Source organism: Syngnathus floridae, chromosome 22 (assembly GCF_059516105.1).
Source record: "Syngnathus floridae isolate MCC-2025c chromosome 22, RoL_Sflo_1.0, whole genome shotgun sequence".
Lineage (NCBI taxonomy): Eukaryota > Metazoa > Chordata > Actinopteri > Syngnathiformes > Syngnathidae > Syngnathus > Syngnathus floridae.
The window spans coordinates 6,478,944-6,504,397 of NC_142434.1; the positions used below are offsets into that span (position 1 = coordinate 6,478,944).

The 25,454-nt window shown below is 42.2% G+C and overlaps 1 protein-coding gene and 2 long non-coding RNA genes across 11 annotated transcripts in view; 2 read left to right on the forward strand and 1 right to left on the reverse strand.

Moving 5' to 3' along the window:
• The window catches only part of LOC148379477 (uncharacterized), a 77,756-nt gene that overhangs the window by 14,579 nt on the left and 37,723 nt on the right, over positions 1-25,454 (reverse strand). For 5 of the 6 annotated variants that reach the window (XR_015855277.1, XR_015855275.1, XR_015855273.1 and 2 more), the window contains one exon: positions 12,172-14,186. The exons of the other annotated variant lie outside the window; for it this stretch is intronic. This is a non-coding gene — a long non-coding RNA (uncharacterized LOC148379477). Of the gene's footprint in view, positions 1-12,171; positions 14,187-25,454 lie in introns of those variants that run through there. 6 annotated transcript variants of the gene reach the window in all.
• LOC148379478 (uncharacterized) lies at positions 1,635-3,861 on the forward strand. Its single transcript, XR_015855362.1, has 3 exons — positions 1,635-1,943; positions 2,016-2,086; positions 2,932-3,861. It is a non-coding gene; the product is annotated as an uncharacterized LOC148379478 (long non-coding RNA).
• Positions 4,972-10,077, forward strand: LOC148379479 (uncharacterized). 4 transcript variants are annotated; one of them, XM_088366848.1, is made up of 6 exons: positions 4,972-5,060; positions 6,150-6,247; positions 7,511-7,603; positions 8,003-8,151; positions 8,406-8,474; positions 8,722-10,077. In XM_088366848.1, the coding sequence occupies exons 2-6, from the start codon at positions 6,150-6,152 to the stop codon at positions 8,826-8,828; spliced, it is 516 nt and encodes a 171-aa protein (XP_088222974.1). In that variant the 5' UTR covers positions 4,972-5,060; the 3' UTR covers positions 8,829-10,077. The 4 variants fall into 4 exon arrangements, 1 of the variants encoding a protein (XP_088222974.1); XR_015855363.1 differs by lacking the exon at positions 6,150-6,247 and having other exon boundaries at positions 4,979-5,060; XR_015855365.1 differs by lacking the exons at positions 4,972-5,060; positions 6,150-6,247; positions 7,511-7,603 and adding an exon at positions 7,838-7,928.

Consider the following 25,454-nt stretch of genomic DNA (forward strand, 5'->3'; position numbering starts at 1 on the left):
AGTTTTGAATCGTCAATCTCCATGGCGACAGGTGCACATTGGCATGTGCGACTGCCTCGCCCCTTTGCAACTTGTCTGTTTCCCTAGCAACCCACACAGCTATATTAAATGAATAATTACAAGTGTTTTTTTAAATGTACTTCAGACACAAAAGTAGCAACTGATTTTGATATTCCCGCCTTTTTCTGCCATCACTGTGTTTCATAGGCGTTAATGGGATAACAAGGCAAGTTGATGGGTTCGTTGTACACGTCAAACTCACGTTGAAGTCAAACAGCCGACATGTTCGCCTGAGGGTCCGGCTGATGCTTAACTTAATTTCGCGGTCAACCGCAGCAATGATGTGTATGTGGCGGGGGCGCTTTTAATATCTGCCTTCCAATAATACAACTGGTGGCAGGGGTCTTGTCGTGGCATTAAAAGTTGTCCCCTTGCCATTTGTCGCGCATGTATTAGCCTTTACATGATTGATTGAATTCTTGCTCTTTGTCATCCAAGAAAAAAGAGGGAAAAAAAAAGCCCAAGTGAGAGCGAATAGGGAATACCCGGTGGAGCGTAGCTAATTAACTAGCATTAGCATATGCAAATGAGGGCGGCTATCTTGTGTACAAAGCTGCGCTGGCAGTAAACAGGCTTAGCACTTTTAACCACTTTTAAGTGCCACTAATTGTGTTTCTTAACAGCTGGGCTGAAATTCGGTCGCCATGAACGAGCTTATCTTGCATAACTATATCAATTGTGTCAAACGTGCAAAACAAGAAAAACACTCCAAACCCGATAATTGGCTAGTTACAAGTTTGGTGGCTAGTAAGGAATGAGCCACTATCTCACGTCAGGTTTCCAAATTGCATTTGATGATTTGGTTGCCATGGTAACAATATATTACACGATTGAGGAATTTGTGTTTTAAAATCAATGGAGGCTGTAATCCAACAGTCCGACTTTCTTGCTACTGATCTAACGTGCGCGAGCTCTTCCTTCTCCTAGAGATTTGTTTTCCCCTGCCGGCAGTAATTAATAAATATCGATTAGCAGCGATGTTGCTTGCTCATTAAAGCACAAAATCCTGCAAAGCCTTTAATGAGACACTGAGCCGTCGAGGCCAAGGGCAACACACAAACAAAATGATTGCAAAGACAATGTGAACTCTTGATTTAATAATTATGAATACAAATGATAGTGTGCTGATGTGAGCTACCCCGAGGAAAATCTACAACTGGGGTAAAATAATTATCCCTAGTTTCAAAATGGTGACTGGTAGAGTGGTGACAACACAATACAACTTGACTTAAAGCATATATTAGGTGTGAAAAATAATTACGCTAAAGCTACAATGCTAAAATGTATACACTATGAAGTTCATGGAGTTGCTCACGCCAGCGCAGTCTCCTCGAGCTGGAATGGGTGCCGTGTGTTCTCGCACTGTCTGGCACAAAGAGTTCAGCTTCACGTTGCCGTGGTTACGCTGGAGATGTTAGCTATGTTCCATGATTTTTTTTTTTCTTCTGTTCTGTTCTTATGGCGACCGTCTGAATGCAGCTAATTTGACGTCTCCGCCAACTGAAAATCAATAGAACAAAATCAAATGTTGCTGGTGCCTCGCAGCTAAAAGGATGCCGGGCACCTCGGTTACTGTGGAGATAGGTTATCTTGCCCTTTATCACACCACGTGATCCTCCAAGGACACGCCCGCCACTTTTTGCACACCATTCCCCCCGAGGGGCAAGTAGCCGTTTGACACGTCAAACAGGAAGATCAGTGAGTGCGTTTAAAGTTCAAGGTGTCGGCGACCAGTCCAGAAGAAAGCTCCTCGTCGGTCATTACTTCGTGAACACGAGCTAGTCGTGTTCTCATCTGCCTCCACGAATTAGCCGCCGGGCCCGCCAAAACCATCAAGTGTTCCGGGCTAACAGACGTTGCACCATCCATGGAGTGTTTATCCAGTAGGCCGGACTGCGCGTTTTCCTGTCTGACAATCTATTTGCAGCTAATTAGGAAGTTTCTTTTTTAATCAGGCACTTGGGCAGACGCCTCTGTTCGACTGGATCCTTTGCTGCCAGACAATTGGTTATCCATGGGCTCAAAGGTAGCGTTGATTGTGAAACACAATGTCCATTGAAATGAAACAAAAATGTGGTAAATCAGTTTAATTTACTTACAAGTACTAGTACAATAGATTTATAGAGTGCTTTTTCCCATTATAATTTATAATAAACCGTTTTTTTTTCAATGCCAAAATGAATTAAAAGCATCTCCATTCATTTCAATGGGGAAAAATGATTTAAGAAGTGTTTTATGTTATCAGTGTAGTCACAGATTGAATTAAACTCATCTGAAGTCTCGACTGTACTCGGGGAAAAAAAAATGGGTTGAGGATGGGTTATATTTTTTAGGCTTTTTATAACACTTGCTGTTGATGTTTTTATTTGGTTTGCTTTATGACCCCTGCTTCACTGCTTTGTGCTTACACATACAAAAAAAAAAAAACACTGCAAAGACCGGGCTCATTTTTTTTTTCAAGGAAAATAAATGCTTTATGCAAGAGAAATGTTCTTCCACAAAAGCATCCTGGTATAAAATAAGACACTATGGCGACATATGTACACAAACAAGTGAATTTTGTTGTCATGATTGGATTTGAATTTTTTTCTAGCACACACACTTGACCGCCACGTGACCGGTTGCCATCAGCTAGCATGCGAATTTGGCCCACGGCTTGTGCACAGCATGCACAACTGTACGTGTCAGCATGTGTGTGTGTGTGTGAGACACTGAAGGTGGAAAGCGCCGGTCGCACGCACACACGCACGCATGCAGGCGTCCTCCAGGGCTGGATGAAGCAACAGCAGTCACAGGGGGTTCTTGTTTTAAGTTGAAGTCACGCAAGCTTCATTGATTTATTTATTTATTTATTTTTTCCCTTCTCCATAGTGACAAAGATGATGACCCTGGTGAGTGTAACCCCCCTACTCCCCACTAAATCTGTTCCTCCACGCTGGCAGCAGATGTCTTAGCTGGAAGCGCCCGAAAGCGAGCACAGCGGCGCCATGGTGTACATTGAGCCTTGAATATTGTTTGCAAATCAAATGTGTTTTTGCCTCGGGGTGGTGGTGGTGGGTGGGGGTGCTTGCTCGGATGTGTTTGTTGTTGTCATGACAGTGGTTTGTATGCAACGGGGGACGAGGGGTGCTTGGCCAACAAATGGAAAAATAGAAACCCCTGATCACAAAATGAATGGATAATATTTAATTTGATTCAAATGTTATGAGGAGGCGGCTCGGTGGAGCACTGGGTAGCACGTCCGCCTCACAGTTAGGAGGGTGCGGGTTCGATTCCACCTCCGGCCTTCCCTGTGTGGAGTTTACATGTTCTCCCCGGGCCCGTGTGGGTTTTCTCCGGGCATTCCGGTTTCCTCCCACATCCCAAAAACATGCTTGGTAGGCCGATTGAGCACTCCAAATTGTCCCTAGGTGTGAGTGCGAGTGCAAATGGTTGTTTGTCTCTGTGTGCCCTGCGATTGGCTGGCAACCGGTTCAGGGTGTCCCCCGCCTACTGCCCGTTGACGGCTGGGATAGGCTCCAGCACGCCCGCGACCCCCGTGGGGAGTAAGCGGTTCAGAAAATGGATGGATGGATGTTATGAGGAAACCACGTGAAGTTAATCGCAACATTTCTTCCTCACAATTGCACTCAAATTCCCCACCCACAGTTAAAGATTTCTGATTAAAGTGAAAAACTGTGTCATGTCATTATCAAGCCTGTTCTTTTTTTTTTTTTAAATAACTTGTGATAATCGAGAAGAAGGATGCTAACAGATGTTAGCAATTAGCATGGAGCATGTATGATCGGAGAATAAAAAGTATCAGAGCAGTGGTGGGTCAGTTGCTTCTTTTTTAGGTTAATGTTTTAATTCTTAACCATTCTAAAACAAATCAATTCAGCTCTTTCATTTTAATATTTCATCTTGACAATTGTTTTTTTTATCCATCTCATCAGGAGCAGGACTGTCCTGTCAAGGTATTGTTTCTTTTTTTTTTTTTTTTTAGATGATTCCATTTAATTTATCTGTCTTTTTCCATCCCCACTCGTCAAGGTCCTCATCTTGTTCTTGTTGGATTTGACTAGACACTTCTGTGACATGAACGACCGCAAGGATGACATGTCCATAAAAAGGAAAAAAAAAAAACAGTGTTTGATGGGCTTTATGCTGCCATACTAGGCCTTGCCACACTTTCAGTGGGTTGACCTTTGGCAAGTGCGGCTGAGGGTTAGTGCAGGGAAATGGCGGCCACTTTCTGTTCTCTGTGTACGATATGGTATAGAACCCATATATGTTGGCCATTAGATACAAATTTAATTGTAAATGACGGGTAATGGTTGACACTGTATAATTAATTAATACCCACAGGCTAGAAATAAAGAAAAAAAATGTGCTCAGCACTCTGATTACCATGACAACCAGCAATCACTGTACATATATGTCAGCCTCCACTCATCTTTTTTTAAATAAACATAGATGCAGTGATGATGCTGCTAATGAGTTTGCAGAAATTCAAGAGGAATTTCAATGGAAAATGATCTTAAAACGACAATAGCTCTGAATGGGATGAACGGTATATTGAATGGGTAAGAAAATGTATTGTTTTTACAAATGTAATGTATTTCTATATTTAATCTATATCTATTTAAAACTACATAAATGACTGAAATTTCAAAAATATTTTAAAAAATAAATAAAAAACCAATATATGATCAGCATTTTGATACGATTCCGCGTTATATAAAAAGTAAATAAAAAGAAACAAGCCCCAAATCATTTCTCACAATGTCTGGGAAAATAAATACGTAAGTGGCATTATAAACAAAACATGACACCTTTCCCCCTCCAAACCACAGAGGGGCAGCATACTTTTCTGAATTGTGTAAAAGTCCAAAATAAACCAATTTCCATTTCTGAGTATAAATTGAATGACTAAAACAAAACATAATGTCTATGTGGTAATGTTAGCATATGCAGTTCAAGCTTAAATTCATGTGAGAAAAGCGGAATGCCTCCAACTGGTAATTTAGTTAATTATCCTGTCGACATGGAGGATAAGAGCACGCAAATCCAATGATTGAATGAAGCAGTTTGTTTGAAAAAGCGGTTCAATTAGAGCACCGTTTGTTGACGACAAATAGCGAGCTCGTTAGCGCTCTTTGACTCGCTCACAAAGCCGCCAAAGCGTCACGGATGGCGGCCGCATTTAATTCGACAAATTAATGTGACGGCATGTATGGACTCACAGAGGCATGTGAGAATTACATCGTCACACAGTGCTCAGCGTGCCGTCCCTATCAGTGCGCTGTCGCGGAGACGAGAGCTCGTGCATTCGTTCACTAAAGCTAAATCATTTGTAATTTTTTTAATTTGAAAATTGGGGTCAGTTTAATTGATGCTACACCGATTTTAAGATGAAAATTGGTGCGATCAGTTTTTTTTAACACAAAATAATTTCATTTTATTCATGCTTAATTTTTATTTTTATTCATTTATATTTATTTATATTTTTTTAAAAAATTTATCGGTTACTTTTCAACATTTTTTTTACAAAAACACATTAGATATTTATTCCGGTTTTAAAATATATATATTAATTTGAATCCCTTCTAACATTGTTACTTAATTTCATTTTTGTTAAATTTGAAAATTAATATATATATTCTATTTGAATTTACGGCGATTGATTACAAATGCATTGGTATCTCCCTTACGTTTTTTTCTTTTCGGACATTGTGTTTTTTCCCCAAAATACAAATGCATTACTTGTACAAATACATTTCTTTACTTCTTCATGCTTCCAGTTACCTAATAGACACCATTTCGTGCAATGGCGCCTCCTACAGCTTTGGCATGCACATGATATCCTGCGAGTGGATGTTTTTGTTTTCACAACTTTCTTTGTTGACATAATTTTATGCAACAGCTATGAAGTATGAATAATCTGATTTTGGATTTATGGTGCAGCAGGCGAACGTTGGTTGCGGCATACATATCAATAGTCGCTCATGAAAATGCTGTCCTACTTCCAAATCAATCAATGGCCCCCAGAAGGCCACCATACCATCAAAGCTCAACTTGCTGCGGTTAATCAATCCCTTTACCTGCAGATGGACAAAGCGACCATTGAGATGATGCTATTTGTTATTCCGACAAATCACATTCGCAAAATCCGGTCAGCGTATTCTGCCCGACGCAGCTGCTGCAGGTGCATCAATCTTTTTCCTCTTTCTGCATTTCTGTGTTGCAACACAATGTTTTTTTATGATAAGACTGAATAAATTACGTAACAAAAAAAAAAAAAACATCCCTCCATACGCCAGGCCAATATGTGTCCAGGGTCACCTTGGACGCATTAGGATTAAATATGATGCTTCTCAGCTCGGAGATTAAGCACCATGTTGTCCATAAACTGACAGAAAGTGAAAGAAGTCAATATACAAACAGAATGAAGATGCTGATACAAAAAAGTATGTGTCAAATATTTAAGCGTGGATGCATTACGGGTTCCAATTATGCAGGGTTCTTCTATTCTTTTTTTTTAGGTGTACCAAATGAGGTGTGCAAAATGTTCAAAGTAATAGGTACACCCCAGTTCTTCCAACTTTCAACTCATTCTAATTTCACTTTAGATCTCGATGTGCTGAGAAGCATCAAGATGAGCCATCGCATGTCTACAGTGACACAATTAGGATGTGAATCAAAATGATCACAGTAGTGTAAATAGAGAAAAAAAAGTTTGGAATCAGATAGCTTCAGAGGGGAATTGGGCCTTGTAATTATGGAGGGAAAAATCTGATTTGTATTGGATGTCTGCCAGTGTGAGCGCAGCGTAAACGCACTGATACACTGGAGTTTGCACAGATAACACTAATAAACACATTTTAAAAGACATCCGCCGTTAATCTACACGAAAGCGTTGACAATTAAATATGGTGTAAATATGCTACATTAGAGGTGTTCATTATTTAATATGCCAAATAATGTGGAGTCATCAAAATCAATTGGGGGCGAAAGTAACATTTAATATTTGTATTTATTCATTCTTTTACAAGCGTTTTAAATTCCTCTTGAGGGAATTATATGGAGGAAAATAAATATATGGTAAATTTATGAGTTGTTCACTACCCTATGTTGCTCTTTGCCAACCACTCACACTCCACCATTAACACGGACAAGGTATCCTTAGTGGGGATTTATTAAGAATTATTTTAAAATTGTAAGAGTCTTTAATTCCCATCAAAGGCATATTTACGACACATCAGCCTTTCTTGAATGTAGTTTGCTATATCAGTATTGTTTTGAGAGAGTTAATGTCCCATTTAGCCATGACTCAATGATGTCACCCATCCAACAAATGTTAAGCAAAAGTGGCGTTATGATTGGCCAATTTGACTTTCCCAAGAGGCCTGATTGTTTGACTCTGTTGGTGTGTCATTTCGTCAGTGTTCACATTCATGTTTGTATTCAGGAGCAGAGGCGTCCACAATGAAAGAGTGTTGTCTCCATTTCTATCTGAACGTCATGTGGAAAAGTGGCTCAAGTGGCCACATGTCGTGCACAGGTAAATTGCTCGACAATTCCACAATTGTGCTGCATATTCATCTAAAGGTAGATTTCGATTCGGTCGCTGACGTTTTATTGCTAAAATGGTGTCAAGATTCTCAGTTAGCTGAGTTGGAAATGTTGTGTAACCACTTCTCTTTAGCCATGCCCTTCTCCCATAACCCCACCCACTTTTCCCCAATCCCTTATCATTGACCATGCCCACTTCTGCTGAGCTAGCCAATTAGACGCTTGCTAGCATTGGGGTGACCACGCCCACTTAACCCAATTCCCTCGTTGTGTGATCACGTCCACTTCTGAATAGACAGCCAACCACATACATTGTAATCTGTTTTTAATTCTTCTTCAGAGTACAAGTCATCTTACTAGTTTGATGACAATAACGTGTCACTTCTAGGCGAAGTCGTCTGCCATTGTGTGAAGAGTTTGGACCAGCGTGTAGACAAGTCAAACCCCTTATGCTGCACTACCATCTTGTTCTTCAGGCAATACTGGATCAAATCAAGTTGCATCTATGCTTCCCATGGAAAAAAAGCCTGATATTTGGTAACTCCTCATCACCATCATGAACATGCATGTACATGCACACATGGGCGAGTGTATGTACACGTCCGCGTGTGTGTACACCCTTGAAACTGCTGGGTTAAAAATTGTTTTGCAACAAAAAAAAATCATGCCAAAGTTTGGTCAAACCGGTTACATCTACAAGTTTACATGCAAATTCCTTGGTCAGTCTAATTTTTAACTAGTATTTTTAAGTATGTTTGTACATGCATGTACGTGAATTTTTGTGCTCGCAGGTACATCCTATGTCTTCGGTAATCAACCAACTTGCGCTGTCTTCGTGTGGGAAATACAAGCCGACCTTGGTGAGCCAAAGGCCTCAACCTGTCACGAGAATATCGCCGCTGCCTGCCCCGTGGGCTCATCAACTTTACACTTTGTTGGCACTTTTGTTCTTAAAATCGTTGTTATTTTTCAATTAATTCCTACACATGCATCCAACTCAGCGTATGAATGATGATGCATACATTCTAGAAAGTTGAGCTGCCAGAGTCAAAATGCTAATGCTACGCTGCAATATGTCATTTGTCCTTGTGCCCGCCTGGCCCGCAGCCCGACCGGGCCCAGCCCAACGGTGTCAGACCTGTCAGCTCAGCTCTCCTTCTCCAGAGTGGACCGTGACCCTGGCCATGATGACAGTGCCGCGCAAGAGATTATAGACCCTGATAGTGCGCCGCGCCAGTGTTTTGTGCCCACTGCCCTTTTAACTAGAAAACACGGGCTGGCTTCCAGCTCTGTCCGCCCAGATCACATCTGCCCACTGGCCTGGCAAAGGAGCCAGCGCGAGAGTACGCTCCAATCGAAAAGTGCTTTACACTTCTGATAAACCTGTCTTTTAGTATCACGGTAAACATTGCACTATTCTTACTCGAGTCTCAACATGTCATATTACACATTTTGGCACACTGTACAGGGAGCCTATCAAGAAACATCATAGTTTAATAGTTTTTTGTATTTATTACTCTGTAAACGCCTTTAAAGTAGCAAAACCGTAGCATGATTCAGCGAAAGCAATGTATATAACCATGGAAAAATAAATAAATATACCACAATCTCATCTGCAATCATCCAATTATAGCCGGCCCTGCTGTCATCTTACTTAATTGCTCAATTAAATTGGCTTTAATTGAATTTCCCACTTGACTTTGGGGACTCTTTAATGTCACCGGATGGAAAGAGGAAAAAAAAAACAGGCCCCGGGATAATGAGACTGAAGTCAAGTCAACGGAGGCGCGCCTCCCTCTCCTCCTGACCCCTTCGCAGTCGACAAACTCACTCCAGCGCACTTTGGTAATTTCATGTTTGAGAGATTTTAACTGCATGACGACGAAATTTGACCACCGCCCCAAATGGAGACGCTCCAGTGGAGAAGACCAAGGCCAGATTGCAGAGCCAGTACAGGAAATTAGATACTTTTACACACTTTCTCGGGCTTACAAACATTATCAATCAAAGCTGGTGACGACCACGACCTTGTGTGTGTCCACAACTTGTACAGAACACAAAGACCATAAAATAATCGGCTTTGTGCAATAGGGTCCATTTATCCACAAGGCATGTGACTGAACGGAACTATTTTTGGTTTTCTCTTTGCGTCACGACACAAGTCCTTGTACAAGTGGAACGTGTCATGTTTTTGAAAAGAGACAAATCCGATACATCACACAGCAGCAAGTGACGCATATGACTATTGGACTCATCTGTGGAACATTTATTAAAGCAGCAGTGACACATGCAAGTGGGCGAGGGAGTCAAGAATGTTAACCTACAGAATGTGAAGTGACTGTTCGAGTCATTGTGTCTTTCTAAGTCATGTCCTTCTACATCCATTTGAAGTCGTTTACTTTTAAAAATTGTCTTACAAGATGTGATGTCATTGAAAAGGTCAACCTGTGGCAGAAGTAAAAAAAAAAAAGCACAATAAAAATAATGAAACTAAAAACTGCTTGATTTTCTTGGAGTCTGGCAATGATGTCCCTTTAAGATAAGCTGTGGAACACAAAATCAGAATACCAAATCGCTACTTTTTGCACAAGCTTTGAACCCTGCGGCTTATAGTTCGGTGCGGCTTATCAACTGTTTTTTTTGTGATTTTTATAATATTGTATGATTTGTGTATATTCTCTTATATGGAAATTAAACTTCGGGAGTACGGGGGCGCCGAGCCAACTGACAAGGGCGGTTTGGTCCCTGTATCACCGATGCCAGAGTTTGGTACGCATTTCCGGCAGTAAGTCTGATTCGTTCCCAGTGAGGGTTGGACTCCGCCAAGGCTGCCCTTTGTCACCGATTCTGTTCTTAATTTTTATGGACACAATTTCTAGGCTCAGCTGAGGCGTTGAGGGGGTCCGGTTTGGGGACCTCAGTATCGCGTCTCGGCTTTTTGCAGACGACGTGGTGCTGTTGGCTTCTTCAGGCCGTGATCTCCAGCTCTCACTGGAGCGGTTCGCAGCCGAGCGTGAAGCGGTCGGGATGAGGGTCAGCACTTCAAAATCCGAGTCCATGGTCCCCGATCGGAAAAGGTTGGCATACCCTCTCCGGATCGGGGATGAGATTCTGCCCCAAGTGGAGGAGTTTAAGTATCTTGGGGTCTTGTTCACAAGTGAGGGGAGGATGGAGCGTGAGATCGACAGGCGGATCGGTGCAGCGTCGGCAGTAATGCAGACTCTGTACCGGTCCGTCATGGTAAAGAGAGAGCTGAGCCAAAAGGCAAAACTCTCAATTTACCGGTCAATTTACGCCCCTACCCTCACCTATGGTCACGAGCTATGGGTCGTGACCGAAAGAACGAGATCCTGGATACAAGCGGCCGAAATGAGGATGTCCAGGCTCTCCCTTAGAGATAGGGTGAGAAGCTCTGTCATCCGGGAGAGACTCTGAGTAGAGTCGCTACTCCTCCACGTTGAGAGGAGCCAGATGAGGTGGCTCGCGCATCTCATCAGGATACCTCCTGGACACCTCCCTGGGGAGGTGTTCTGGGCATGTCCCACCGGTAGGAGACCCCGGGGACGACCCAGGACACGCTGAAGAGACTATGTCTCTCAGCTGGCCTGGGAACGCCTTGACATCCCTCGGGATGAACTGGATGAAGTGGCTGGGGAGAGGGAAGTCTGGGAGTCCCTCCTGAAGCTGCTGCCCCCGCGACCCGACCCCGGATAAGCGGAAGAAGATGGATGGATGGATGGATGGATGGATGGATGGATGGATGGATGGATGGATGGATGGATGGATGGATGGATGGATGGATGGATGGATGGATGGATGGAAATTAAACATTAAAACACCTGCGTCTTATAGTCCAGTGTGGCTTATATATGACCAAAACAGGATTGTCCTCGAATTTTAGCTGGTGCAGCTTATTTTATAGTCCAAAAATGACGGTAATTACAACTGCAATCAGCGTAATAGTGTTGTATTTTCACTTGTTTGTGATTTCTGCCAAATCTGTCAGTCAATGTGGAACCAGTCAAAGAAATCAAAATCAACCTTACAATCCATCATGTCATAATTATAATTGTATTTCTTTTCAAGCTAGGCCTAGATTCTGATTATAGAGTATAATGTCTACTAACAGCAAACACGAGCTCCAAAAGTCTCACTCAGACCTTCATCTATCCGTCCAAGTAGCAGGCATTTTATCTAAATTGCCACGCTCGCTTGTCACCGGCAAGGCGTAATTTATCAATCACAGCTCACTCACACCTCTTAGACGTTCATAAAAAAATAGTAATAACAAAATGTTGCAGCAAGACGAAGATGGAGCAGAGAAGCTACTTGACGACGGCACTTGAGATGCCGTCAATTAACCGCAGCTCGTCAATAAGCAGCGGCGCGTGCTCCTCGACTCATGTAGAACATCAGCAGCAAGCTGATGAAAGCTGTCACGCGTCACTGGCGCCAACAACTGCAGGCTAATTGATACTTCTGTCCAGCTCACCTTGGCAAAGAAACACATTAACCAGGCATGAAGGCCGACCAACAAATGGCCTATTACAGCTCAGTTTCAAACTAGCTTGTGGGGTTGGACCACAGGAACGATTGTCTCAATTTAGGGCAATTTATTAGGACTTGATAGAAAAGGAGACTCAGTACTGGCTAAGATGGCGGGTGTAATGCGACAGAAATGACCGCAGAAATACCTTGCTGCGGTTCAAAAGGAGTACACGTTCTAAAATTTTGTAGAGTAGCTTGACTTGATCTCAAATAAATTGCACATAAGATAATACGTAAAATCACAATAGACAAGGACCAAATAAAACAATGACAACATTGTGAACAAAAAATAGATTAATCTTCCAAATCAAATGCGGTTCTGGTATTGTTGCTGAAGACGAACTACGATTGACAATAAAATAGCCTATGAAGTTCCTTCTTAGCATGGTGACTTGTTACAAATTGTTAACAAGAAACCAAATAATGTGCCTTTTGTCTCAACAAAGTTTTGCCTAATGTTATGCTGTAGTGATGGTGAAATGAAGCTTCAAATTTGCTTCATTAACCACTTGTTTTTTTAACTCTTCTAGCTTTGTTCAACATTGGGCTGAAAGTGACTTTCTATTTCTTCAACTACTTTTTAAACCAACAGAAAAATACACCACACACAAAACGAAGCAAAATTTGAAGCTTCATTTGCCTATCACTATTGTGCTCATGTGACAATTCCAGAAAGCGTGAAGAACCAGGGATCAATTGTCAGTGGTGAGAAATCCATGGATTTGGCTTTCATCGCTGCTAATCTGAAAAATGATCCAAAGTCTTGCTTTCAATATGGAAAAAGCCAACAGATCATTTACATGACTGACTAATCTAATGTTGATTGGCATAGTCAGAAAAAACTGTTTAGATGCGTTTGCTTTTGAACGTCAATTGAATTGGTTCAGAAGTATGTCGAAGCTCCAAACAGCAAGCGGTTCCAGGGATAAGTGCTAAGCGCGTCCTACAGCACGAGGCGGAACACGTGAAAAGATTAGCTCCTTAATAGTCGATCAAAGGCAGCACGCCGCCGCTCGTAAGCACTGCTGTGATCTGGCCAAGCAATCGATGAATCCGGAGTCGGAGGACACAGGGATAAGGGCGAGAAGTTAGAGAGGAAGGTAAAGCACTCCCCAAAGTTCTTCCGTAAAGGTAAAAGAATCGGAATGCCCTTTTCCCCGAGACTTCTCCATCCGAAGATAAAGAAGCGTAATGTCACCGTGCGCCTTACATAAGGAATCAATGCGGGCCTATCTCTTGCGCCTGCCGCTATCCTGCTAACCAATGTTGACATTTGGCTCAAAGTCTATTGATTCTCCACGAGGACGGTGTAAAACAAAACTAGTCTTGAGGTTGAAACTTTCACTTAAGAAGCGGTACTTTCTCATCAGGCATGAAAAAGAGGATCAGGGCAGACAATCAATGGCACATTGTGGACTCGGCTGAATTGTAGGAAAAAAAAAAAAGGAAACGACATAGCGGATAAATATTTTCAAGGACAAATTTGTCAAAGCACTTCTTCCTCGACTTCATAATTGAACCTCTGGGCTTGTTTGGAAAGTGGAAATATTTCATGGCCGGGAGATCACGGAATCCACACAAAAGCAAAACCAACTTCTTTTTCTGACGCGCTTTAGCTGCGGTGATGCTTTATTCACTCTTGACTCAGGTCGCGAGGTTTCATTTCAAGGCCTCAGTGATTTTTTGTAACGATATTCATGTTGTTGAAAGGACATTTCTTTTGTTTACCAACTCAACTAATAGTATTGACTGGCTCATTCTATCTTTTGTAACCTTCAGTGATGTCCTCCAATGCCTGCCTGGGCTACCTGTAAAGATTAAACGTATCACTTCCCAACAAGGAAGAGTTAAATTTGCAATAAAACAAACAGTGTGAGGCAGAGGAAGAGGAGGGGGAGGATGCAAATGAGGACATGAATACAGATCAGGTTGAATACATTCATCTCTCATTTCCATGCTGCTGATGAAGTGCTGCTTTTTCAGGCAGTCGTGGCGCTTTCATGGTCACCCGATTGAAAGACGACCTTAATGGAAAAAAACAAAAAAAACAAAGATCAAAGTCAATCGTATTTCGTTTGTCCACTCCAGTACTGACTGCCCTCTGAACACACTAACTATCGTCCTGGGGCTCCTTGGATCAATTAATCAATTAGGCCTTGTTTACCGTTTCATTCTAGATTTCCTTCTGATGTTGGTGAATAGCAATATTGTAGCGACGGCACTTTCTTCTTCAAAGACATAACTACTGCTGTCGAGCGATTAAAATATTTAATTGAGATTAATCTAAACTCATAGTTAATCACACATTTTATTTATTGTAAAAAATACCTTGATTTTTTTTTTCTTGATCCATTATTTTAGCAAATTTTGATACCCTTACAGACACCACTAATAATAACTTGACAACGGCAAGACGCCAACTAATTCCTCACACTAAAACCGCAGACGTCGTATTTGCAAGCAGCCTATAATTACACGTCCATTAAAACCTTTTTACACGTCAGCGGTACTCGGGATACTGATGACTGATAGTTTCTTGCGGGGTGATTAGCTGCGATAATGACTCGCATCCACACCTGACAAGCAGCAAAGACAACAAGCGTGTTGTACAGAAAGCCATTAGCGTCCGTGTCGACATCTACTTCCTGAGTGGGGGATATAATTAGCTCTATGCTAACAGCGTAGATTAAGACTAATAGAGTATATGGGGTACAGTATACTCAGCACGGGGCGAGATATGCTGCGCAAGGAAAAAATATATAACAACAGTGATATAAAAGACCTCCTCCGCCCGGGAGCATCGCATAAAAGTCGGTAAATAATTCAGACGCTGTGCGCTTTAATAGTTGTATAATATATAAAAGAGCTGCCGTGCCTTTGGGGGATTTAGAACAGGGTGTCTGTCGCATGAGGAGGTTGAATGACTGTGGACTTGACAGCCGGCTGACAGATTCGGGTTGACTGACAGGAATAATGACTCAATTAGAATTTGGCGGTTGAGCTTCAACTAGTTGTAGGAACAAATGGATAACCAGTTCACATTTAGCCACCTCATACATCTTGGAGCATCTATGATTCTTCTGATTTTGGTCCAGACTTGATTCTGGGCCACTTCCAAAGGTCAAAGCATCTAACCTTTATATGGTCTCTGTATAACCTTTACGGAAAAACGTCATTAGGTTACGGTAAAATGAAAAGGTGCTTCATCGACTCCAATTTTTTTAAGTGACGTCAATCGCTCGTCTTGCTGAGTATGAAAGGACTTTTTTCTGAGTCGTGTAAACATTTTCAGTTGCCGATTGATTTGAATAGGCTGATTTAAAGTATTCCAGTTCACACAAGCACTATTGATTTTGAATGATGTTTCTAAAGAACCATTGCTTATCTCACTGAGCGGCAAACATTTGAGTGTTTACGAGGGTAGCGCATCTAAGGTTTGCTCAAGGTCGTAACGATGTTTGTTACTTACAACATGATTCTCAAACTGTTTAATTCTTTATATTGGATTTAATGACGTTACTACCACATGGTTTATAAAAGATTGTTTTTGGGTGGTGGGTTGGAACATATTAATGGCACTTCCATTCATTCCAATGGAGAATGAGGATTTGAGATCTGCGTGCATGGTGTAAGGTCAGGGAGTGAATTCAGTTTGTATCTCAAGGCACTACCACATAATGTCATATACTGTAGCTCACAATTCATTGATTTCAAATACTGCCATTCCTGCCTGTCATGATTCCATATGCTCGTGTTAAGACATGGAGTCAAGCAGAGAGGAAAAAAGTAGGGCGCATACTTGGCACGCAGTGTCAATTTATGAATAAATAAGGCAACATGCTGCTACACTAGCCTGCAGTTAAAACACACACACCAGCAGTTGCCCAACCAAACAATAAATGTTACATGCCAACGTCGCTAACAGATGGCTGCACACTCCTCCTATGAAGCCGTAATCTATCGACAGTACACTTCCTATGCGTTATCTCTTTCCACAAGACCTTTAGGATAAATATTCATGCGAACTGTCGCGCGGAGCAGGGCTAGAAGATCCAGGTGAGGTGTCAAGGGCGGCGTCTACTTGCAGTTTCTAGTTCAGATTAGAGGATGTCATTGATCTTTGCGAATCGTGGGCCTGTGAAGCCCTGTGAGACTCTTTTGTAGTTAACGGCTTTACAAATAAACCTGAGTACATCCTACAAATGAAATCCTCAGCAATTCTCGTTTAAGTGCTAGTTAATGCGGCAAGGTGTCAACTCATATAATGCACTTCGGCTATGTGCTTGTCCCTCAGTGCATAATTTATTTGGTAACCTTGCGGGTGTGCACTTGCCCTTGTGTCGTCGGCAGCGAGCGGATGTTCGCAAAGGGCTGGAGCGGGGATGGGAACCGCATCGATTCGAAGGACCCCGAGAGGCTACTAATGGAGCTACGATGGCGTCTCGTCGTCCTCGTGCACTCCTCTGTCACGTCACGCATCGTCAGCAGTTTGCGCTCAGCTGGAGCCAGCTGTCATTTCGGCGGGGGAGGCACATCTTCAATTTGTTGACCTCGGCAAAACACCCAAAGGTTTCACAGGGCGATTATGAATTTACTTTACACAAAATGGGACGGCCACAAGAGGAAGCAACTCAAGCTGCCCAGATATTAACTATCTTGAAGCCCTATTTTGAAACCTTAACCATGAGATGGCACCCAAAATTAAAACCCTACCCTTGAAAGCCATGTTTGAAACCTTAACTTGAAAACCTCATCACGTCCTGAACCGCTTGGACTTCATTTCTCACAAAACATGATGTTCACGAGCTGCGTCAACTCGCACTCACTCAGGGGAAAAACCTTGCGCCGGGAGCGCGTCCAAATAAGGGCGTGACTCAGCGCCGCACCGAGTGCCCCGCCAGACACACTCCAAATGTCAGAGCTCTTCCGAGAGCGAGTCAAGGCTGATATCATTTCAACCCAATTTTGCGCCTGTGCTTGTGTTCCCCTTCCAGAAAAATCTGTCAGTGGAGAGGCGGGAGCAAATGGGCCGTGGAAAAAAGGCGGCTTCGAAAAATGCTCCTGTGATGAGCGACACTTGCGTAAATGTGCGCGGTGCGCGATCCGTGTCAGCCGTCACTTGTCCCCTGTGTCAGTCATGACACCGGCGTGTCGATTGAACGATTGGGCCGCCACGGCAACAGAAGTGACAGTGGCGGGTTAACGCGTCTCCATGACGACTTCATGACGGGAAAATTGTGAAAGGACCAAAGAAAGGTAATGAGAATGACGACCGCCACAGAGAAATCAAGAAAGCCAAACCAGGCTTTGAATCTCTAATCTAAAATCCAGAACTTTGCTCGAAAGTCTGAACCAGGTCTGAAACTTAACCTTAATTTGAAAACCAAACCTCAGAAACTATTATTTGAAACCTCAATCCTGACTCGAAAGGCAAATTTCAACAAATATCCCTGGTTTGAAAAAAACACTTTCAAAGCCTTACCATACCGACAAGCAACTTTGCTGGGAGTAACTAACAATATAATGTTCTCACAATCCATTTTGCTCCGCTGATAACAAGATTCAGCGAGATGTGATATTTGGTATGATGGAACACACGGCATATTCGGACTTTGAGGGAAAACAGATTTTCACATATTTTAGTCTGCTCAGACGAAAGCCTGTGTCTTCCGGGAATTCCCATTAGCGTCGGTGGATGTGAACGTGACGCGACGCGCCTTAGGGAAATGATCGGCAGAGCTCCTCCAATATCTCCAAGTTTCTCTCCATCCATCTCATCTGTCATCCGCTTCGTCCCTGTTGGTTTTTATCTTTTTTCAAATATTTATTTTCACGTACGTCCTGTTTCTCCTAACAACTCTCGCATCGAGTAGCTTCACCGATACTTTCGTAACTGACGTTACGCAGCTGTCAACCAGATTCATTTTTTTTCCCCGCAGATGTTGGGCCCTCAGAGGACATGAGTGGTTTTTAATTTCAAACATCTGCGAGAACGCTGCTTACCTAACAAGTCAATTTGCACAGTGTTGCTGATTGGATGGTGAGCGTAGGTATTACGGGCGATGTGCCGTTCGCACGTCAGCCAGCACCTGTGCAGTTGAGAGCACACTTGGCACACACATTAAAAATGTCTGACGACGCATATGTACTGTGAGTAGATGGTGACGCTTGTTAAATATACATAAATGGGAATCATGTTTTATTTTCTGGCAACCTCAAAGCGCACTTAAAACATACATATTTATTATATAAAATATATAAAATGTTTGCTTTGTCACACTAATTTTCTTTGATGGCACTTTGGAATACATATACCAAAAAATAATTTTTAATTTGTAAAATTATAATTATTATGATATAATTCCTGTATTTTAGTTGACTGAAATATTTTCGTTTCCGTTTCAACAATATTTTTTTGCAATATAAAATACTCACAAGCTTACATTGATATTTTTACCTATTTCCTCTTTATTTTTCACCAAAAATAAAAGTTCGTTTGCAATTTGTTAATTTATGGGTTTCCATTTTCTTTAAAACAGCTTTAAAATGGTGTTTTTTTTTTAATTAAAAATAAGATTTGATTTAGAGCTGTATAAAACAACAACAAATAAATAAATCAGCAAATTTTGAAGCTTTTTGTTGGACCAAAACCAAATATCACCCGTAGGTGAGTATTTGATGTGGAAAACTGAATCAATTTCTATTAAATTTCAATTAAAACCTTTCTAATAACCCCATGCAAGCCGCAGCGGGAACTCTTATTTTCCCAAGCCTGTCGTCATCATTGCTCAAACAGGCATGTTGGAGTCCATCACTCAGCTGTTATTGTCACATGAGTAGACGGACGTAAAAACAGACAAATAAAAGCCACGCATCAGTCAATAACGTGAAACTGGGACAGATAGCAGCCATCTTGACGGTTAATAAATTCCACTGCAGCGGTTGTCAAAAAAAAATGGCTGCTGCCTGCCAGTGACCAAGATTGAATTTTGGGGGGGAGGAGATGGAAAAGACAGGGAAAGGCGAGGCATGTAAGCACACTGCTTGGAGTGTGTGTGTGTGTGTGTGTGTGTGTATGTAGGGGGGGGGCTTTATCTTTTAATACACACAATACACAATCTCTCTCTCCATGGGGAATTGAGGTGTCTAAAAGATGATGGAGAAACAATAAGGAGGCGTTCAATCTGACAACATAAAACCTATTCAGCAAAATTCAACATGTACTCCATGGAAAATAATGGTCGCCCTCCCCCTCATCTTCCCGGCCCGGGGAATGCTACAATATTGCTGCGGCACAGTAAATATGGGACACATCACATCCACTATCGGATGTGCTTTATAACACAATGCATGCTTCTTCTGCCATTTTGATGGCGAGAACAGACTTGTTTTGGTTTCTCCTTTTTCTTCTTTCTGCTTGTTTTTTCAAAGTTTCTCCACTAGGTTAAAGATGTTGTTTTCGATTACTTTTTTGGCTACTTTTCTTTTTTCATCAGATCTCCCAACTGATGTATTAGTTGTTTTCTATTGTTGATGTTTTTTTTGCGCTCTTCTTTTTCCCTTCATGTTGAGGTGGTGAACAGGTGTTGCTGCTTTTGTTGTTTGTCTGCAGGCTCCCCACGGACCAAGTTTCAACAGGTGCTTATGTATTCGGGTCAATATCACGATCAAATGCCTTTACTGTGCTTCAGTGCTCAATTGGAATTACTGTCAGCTATAAAAGTAAACTTTGGGAAAACAAAAATTTGCACATACTATATAAAATAGGTACAATAATGTTTTGGTCATTTTATATACGTTAATATATTTTAAAATTGGATGTATGTGATTTTATGTCCCTCAAAAAATTCGCTGCCATCTACAGTGTGTGTAAAAAGTAAAAGTAAAAAGTGATCAAATATTACAAAAACATTTTTATATGGTTCTATTGGTCACAGAAAATTAAATATTATTAAAAAATGTTTAATTAAATTTAAATTAAAAAAATTTAGAAAATTAAATCCATCCATCCATCCATCCATTTTCTGAACCGCTTAGTCCCCACGGGGGTCGCGGGCGTGCTGGAGCCTATCCCAGCCGTCATCGGGCAGTAGGCGGGGGACACCCTGAACTGGTTGCCAGCCAATCGCAGGGCACACAGAGACAGACAACCAATCGCACTCACACTCACACCTAGGGACAATTTGGAGTCTTCAATCGGCCTACCAAGCATGTTTTTGGAATGTGGGAGGAATGCCCGGAGAAAACCCACGCGGGCCCGGGGAGAACATGCAAACTCCACACAGGGAGGGCCGGAGGTGGAATCGAACCCGCACCCTCCTAACTGTGAGGCGGACGTGCTACCCAGTGCGCCACCGAGCCACAAATTACATAAAAAAAAATTACTTTTTTTTTTAAAATATGAAACAAGTCATTTTAATCGTGCATTCTACTCTAATAGAATAGTATAAAAATATATAATACTATATAATCATACTGAGACTTTTGCTTGTGTCCATAAAATAGCTGTCCACCCTGTCATTACAGGGTGGGAGGCCGTTCAAATAATATTCTGATGTTCTCAGTGACATTTTTTTTTCTTTCATCAATGGCAGCTGAAACATTATTGATTGCAATATAAAATATTTGTAAACATTGTTTGGAATTTTCATCATATCACATTTGCACAGTTGCATGTTGTCAAACTAAACTGTCGATGTGAAATATCAATTGATGCAAAAACTCTCCAGTAAATTGGCCCAAAAATATTTTAACCTGTACACAGTCACCTAGCTACAAATGCTGACATTAGCAAATGTCCACCCTGTCAGAACGCTCACGTCTACTTGAAGTTAAATGTATGGTGCCAATATCACACAGACAACACATTATGCTGACAACTTCGCATCTATGACAATGAATATGCTCAATGTAAAATCTCAACTTTTTTGGCAGGGAGTGAGGAATTCTCAAAGGCACTTTATGGTGATTGACTCAGTCTTTTGTTGTTGCTTTTTGGCTCTCTTGTTTATACCCAAGTTCCACAAGCAGATCCCAAAAGATGGACTTTGTGTAGCTGTAAACGAGCGCGTAGCGTTGCTGCAATGTGCACCGCATCTCATCAATATTCACAATGAGTCTGTTTTTTCTAAGTTTTATTATTTTAATGTCTGTTTAACGATGTTACTTTTAAGTGTGTGCTCTTGAAACAATTCCACGGAGTCTTCGTCTCGTATTTTTAACGCAATTATAATTTAAGATTGTGTAACGTGGCAAGTTTGTCAGTGGGAACTTTTTTAGAGGGATGCAAATGTGTTCTATGCATTTGGCGTTAAAGACTGTTGTCACTTATTTTGTATAATGACTGCATTGGGGAACGTTGGGATGGGAATTGTGTCTGTGGATCAACTTGAGTGAAATATTCATGACATTGTGCTACATATTATAACAGGACCAGAGAAGTAAGGGCAAGAAAAATGATACAGCTTTTATGAAGTTTCGGGAAAAAGGGGGCAATTATTTTGGAATTCTCAAGTGCTTTTGAAACTTTTAGGGATGTGTGGCTTTAATGTCACAGCAGGACCCCAATTGTTCTTTGCCACAAAGGACAATTCGAAACATTTCCCCTTTTTATTTTATTACAGTTTCTTGTTATTCTTTTGCGGGCCAAAACTACCCGTGTTCTTGATTCTTTTAAAGATTATTTAAGGTAGCTGAAGTTGTACGGTATATTCGCTACTATTTTAACCTTAAGTGGCTATTCAGTATTTCAGTGCCCTATTAAGGCTTTTTATTCCCAAAATCCTGAGCTGTGATGCAAACTAAATAGTCCGTGTTAACAACTTCAGGCATGAGCGAAGCGCATCCCATAAACAGGTGACACACACACGCACACACGCACACGCACACGCACACGCACACGCACACGCACACGCACACGCACACGCACACACACACACACACACACACACACACACACACACACACACACACACACACACACACACACACACACACACACACACACACACACACACACACACACACACACACACACACACACACACACACACACACACACACACACACACAGCAGTGAATGGAATCACAGACCTGTGTAATTACAATCAATAATTCATTTTCCCCTTTTCTCCCGGCACTTCCATTCAAACAAGCCGCCGCCCCAGCGTCGCCATCACGAGGGCCTTCCAAAGCTATTCAGCCATGCCGTAATTGGACGGGGCTTGAGCTTTCCTCTTATTCCTCGGCGTCCTGCCAAAATCTCATCAGCTAAACGCAAAATGGAAGGGGGTGGGGGGGGACACTCTCCTTGGGGTAATTGTCTTCCGATATTCTGGGAAGCGCTGGGGTTGTTGAGTGCCACACATTGTTGAGTATGTGATGCTATTTACGGCCTACTTTCACGCGGCAGGCGGGTCCCAAGTTATGTCAGATATTTGCTTCACGGCCACTGAATACATAGGGGCTCATCTCAGTCTTTCAAAGCTGGACTGCCGGATCGACAATTTATCCATTCCAGTGGTTGAACATCAGAAATGCTGCTGTAGGCAACAATTTATGCACCAGGCCGCAGGTATTGATCATCGTCGCGGCAGTCAGACTCGTCATCATCGTTTGGATTTGATTGATCCGAGTCAGTGCGACTCTCGCCGTCTCCGCTGTCGAGCCGGCGTCACTTTAAAGCCGTCGAGCGAATCTCGCCGAGTGTCAGAAGGAAGAGCGGTTGGGGACGCCGCGAGGATCACGGCTAGCTAAAACTTACGCGGCGCCGCCGCATTTCTATCCGAGGATGTCAACCGTGGAGATAATGACGCCGGTGAATGGGTAGCACTGTCACCCTGCCATTCCCGTCTCACCGGCTGGGATTTAATGTGACACTTATAGCAATTGCACGGCGAAGCCCCTCCGCCTGCGAGGAAGCACGCCTGGATGGAAATGAGATTGTCATGTGTCAGCCACGCATCAGACCTGCTGCAAGACTGACACGAGGGACGACGATAGGAAGAGAGGGAGCCCCAATCGAGTCCACACTTCAAAGTGTTGATGTTCTTATCCAGGAACCACACCGACAGCACGGTGCGCCATCCTAACATGAATCATGACTTCGCGGCACACTGCTCAGGACAGTTATGACTTTCCATCTTAGGCATGCCGTTTAAAGAGGCAGCCTAAAGGGTTGTTGTCTTTAGTAAGCAGCATTGGTTAGGATACACCAAGCGCCATGGTATCTGACCAAAAAGCAGAAAAACACCAAGTTAATGTTCATATATTTTGGAAAAAATATTTTACGGCATAGAAAAACAGTGCATTTTTTAATCATAGCTCTCAACTGCCATTCCAGGTTGCTAATCGACCAATTATCAGGGTTGATATTTGGCATTTTGATAATTATTGGCATCTGCCTTTTTTATTCTTCAAATGGCTGGCAAGTGACCAGTTCAAAATTGGGATATTTTCACTCGGATGCAGTTAACCTTTCAAGCAATTTTGCTGACCTAAAGAAGAGAGATACTGAACTTCGTTTTTTGAACTTCAAGCAAGGGTGCGTTAAAAAAAAAAAAGTTTAAATTATATTTACTTCATAAAACTTCAGGGAGCTAATTATTTGTTAAAAATGTCATCGATATTTATCAGAGGTGCTGATGACCCTTGGAACTCACTGCAATTTTTGTTTTGGAACTTTTGTTTAAAAAACCAAACTGAAGTGTCCTTTTGGCATTTAAATTAATTTAAGCGTTGGGTTTGTATTTTTTAAAAAGATTGATGCCAAAATTTTCCTTTTTATTGCAAATGAATGTCAGCTTAGAATATCCGTTATCAGCCTCTTTAACCACTAATAATTGGTTTCAGGATCGGTATCGGCCCTGGTAAAAAAAAAATCCCCGTAGGAACTGGATCTTTATGAACTTAAAAAAGTTTGTAAGATTTAACTTGAAACCTGTTGCCTGCACAGATATAGGAAAAAAGAAAATTGCGTCCATTTTAACGCCCGGACTGGTCAAAGATGATTGCTGACGCTGACCCTCTTGGCGGCTGATAACACCCCAGCATCACAATAAATCAAGTGTGGGAAAGACAGCAGTCAGTAAAAGCCGGGGCAAGGAAGGCCATGGATTTTCTGCCTTGGGAGGCGACTTGCTGTCAATCAGACGCCCAGAGAGAGCTACACGCACACAGCCAACACTGGCTAATAAACTTGCATGTAGCACAGACATGGGCGCACTTTCATCAAGGCGATCGATGAGCTCAAAAATAAGAAATCATCGAGTGTGGACAAGTGCGCTGACAGCACACTGATCCATATTGATGGCACACACATACAGTGTGTGTGTGGGGTGTATATAGTATGTATACGTGCTATGTAAATAAAGCTACCTTGCCTTGCCTTGCCTTGCCCATAGGTAGTTTTAATTACAGTTTGACTTGCTTGACGCTGGGAGAAATCTGTTAGCCGCTAATTAGCTATTCTGACAGAACATCCCATTGCAAGAGAGAATAACTGCAGTGGAATTGGACTAGGAAAAGCAACTCCAGGGATGGCCGTTGTGTGGTAACAAGGCTTAATTAAGACACAGAGATAATTGGGAGTATTGGTCAGAGTATGAAAAGTACCGCCAACAATGGTGTCCCACAGGGTTTGGATTGCGGAGGGGAAAGCACAATGTATAGGAAGAGGAAGACACACTTAATGGGAAAGAAACTCACAATACGTTGATCATTTGTTAACCATACAGGGATTATGTCTGACTTAATATAATACACTGCAACTTCTAAAACTGGGAAGTCATCCACAAAAACCATCCAATCTACTTGTGATATTGATGAAACTGGAAAAGGCGTTTGTTTCCATTGGTCGTTTCCAAGTATTGACAAAAAGATTCAGTTGTACTTGTCATGCGGTGAGCAAACAGACAGCCACGGTAGCAATAATGTGATAACGACACAATAAACCACCATATATCACCATATCAATATTTTGCACTGAGAGCACAAATAGGATTTGAAGCAATTGTAGCAGTGGGGGGGGGGGGCAGGCTTGGAATGGGGTTGGGGATGTGTCACCTGATGAAAAATGAGGCCTTCTTGTGGACGGGCTTCCGACACTGCTGAGCCTTGGGGGATAGTTTTGGGATAATGCGGCTTGATGCGTCGCAGCTCGCCGGCCTCCTGACTGGCTGCTCGGATCATGCCGGAAAACTCACAGTAAGCGGGAAACGGTCGAGCGACTGAAAGATGGTCTCCTATAGAGTACTCAAACATACATGCTTCCCTGACTCCTTGTTGAAACGCTT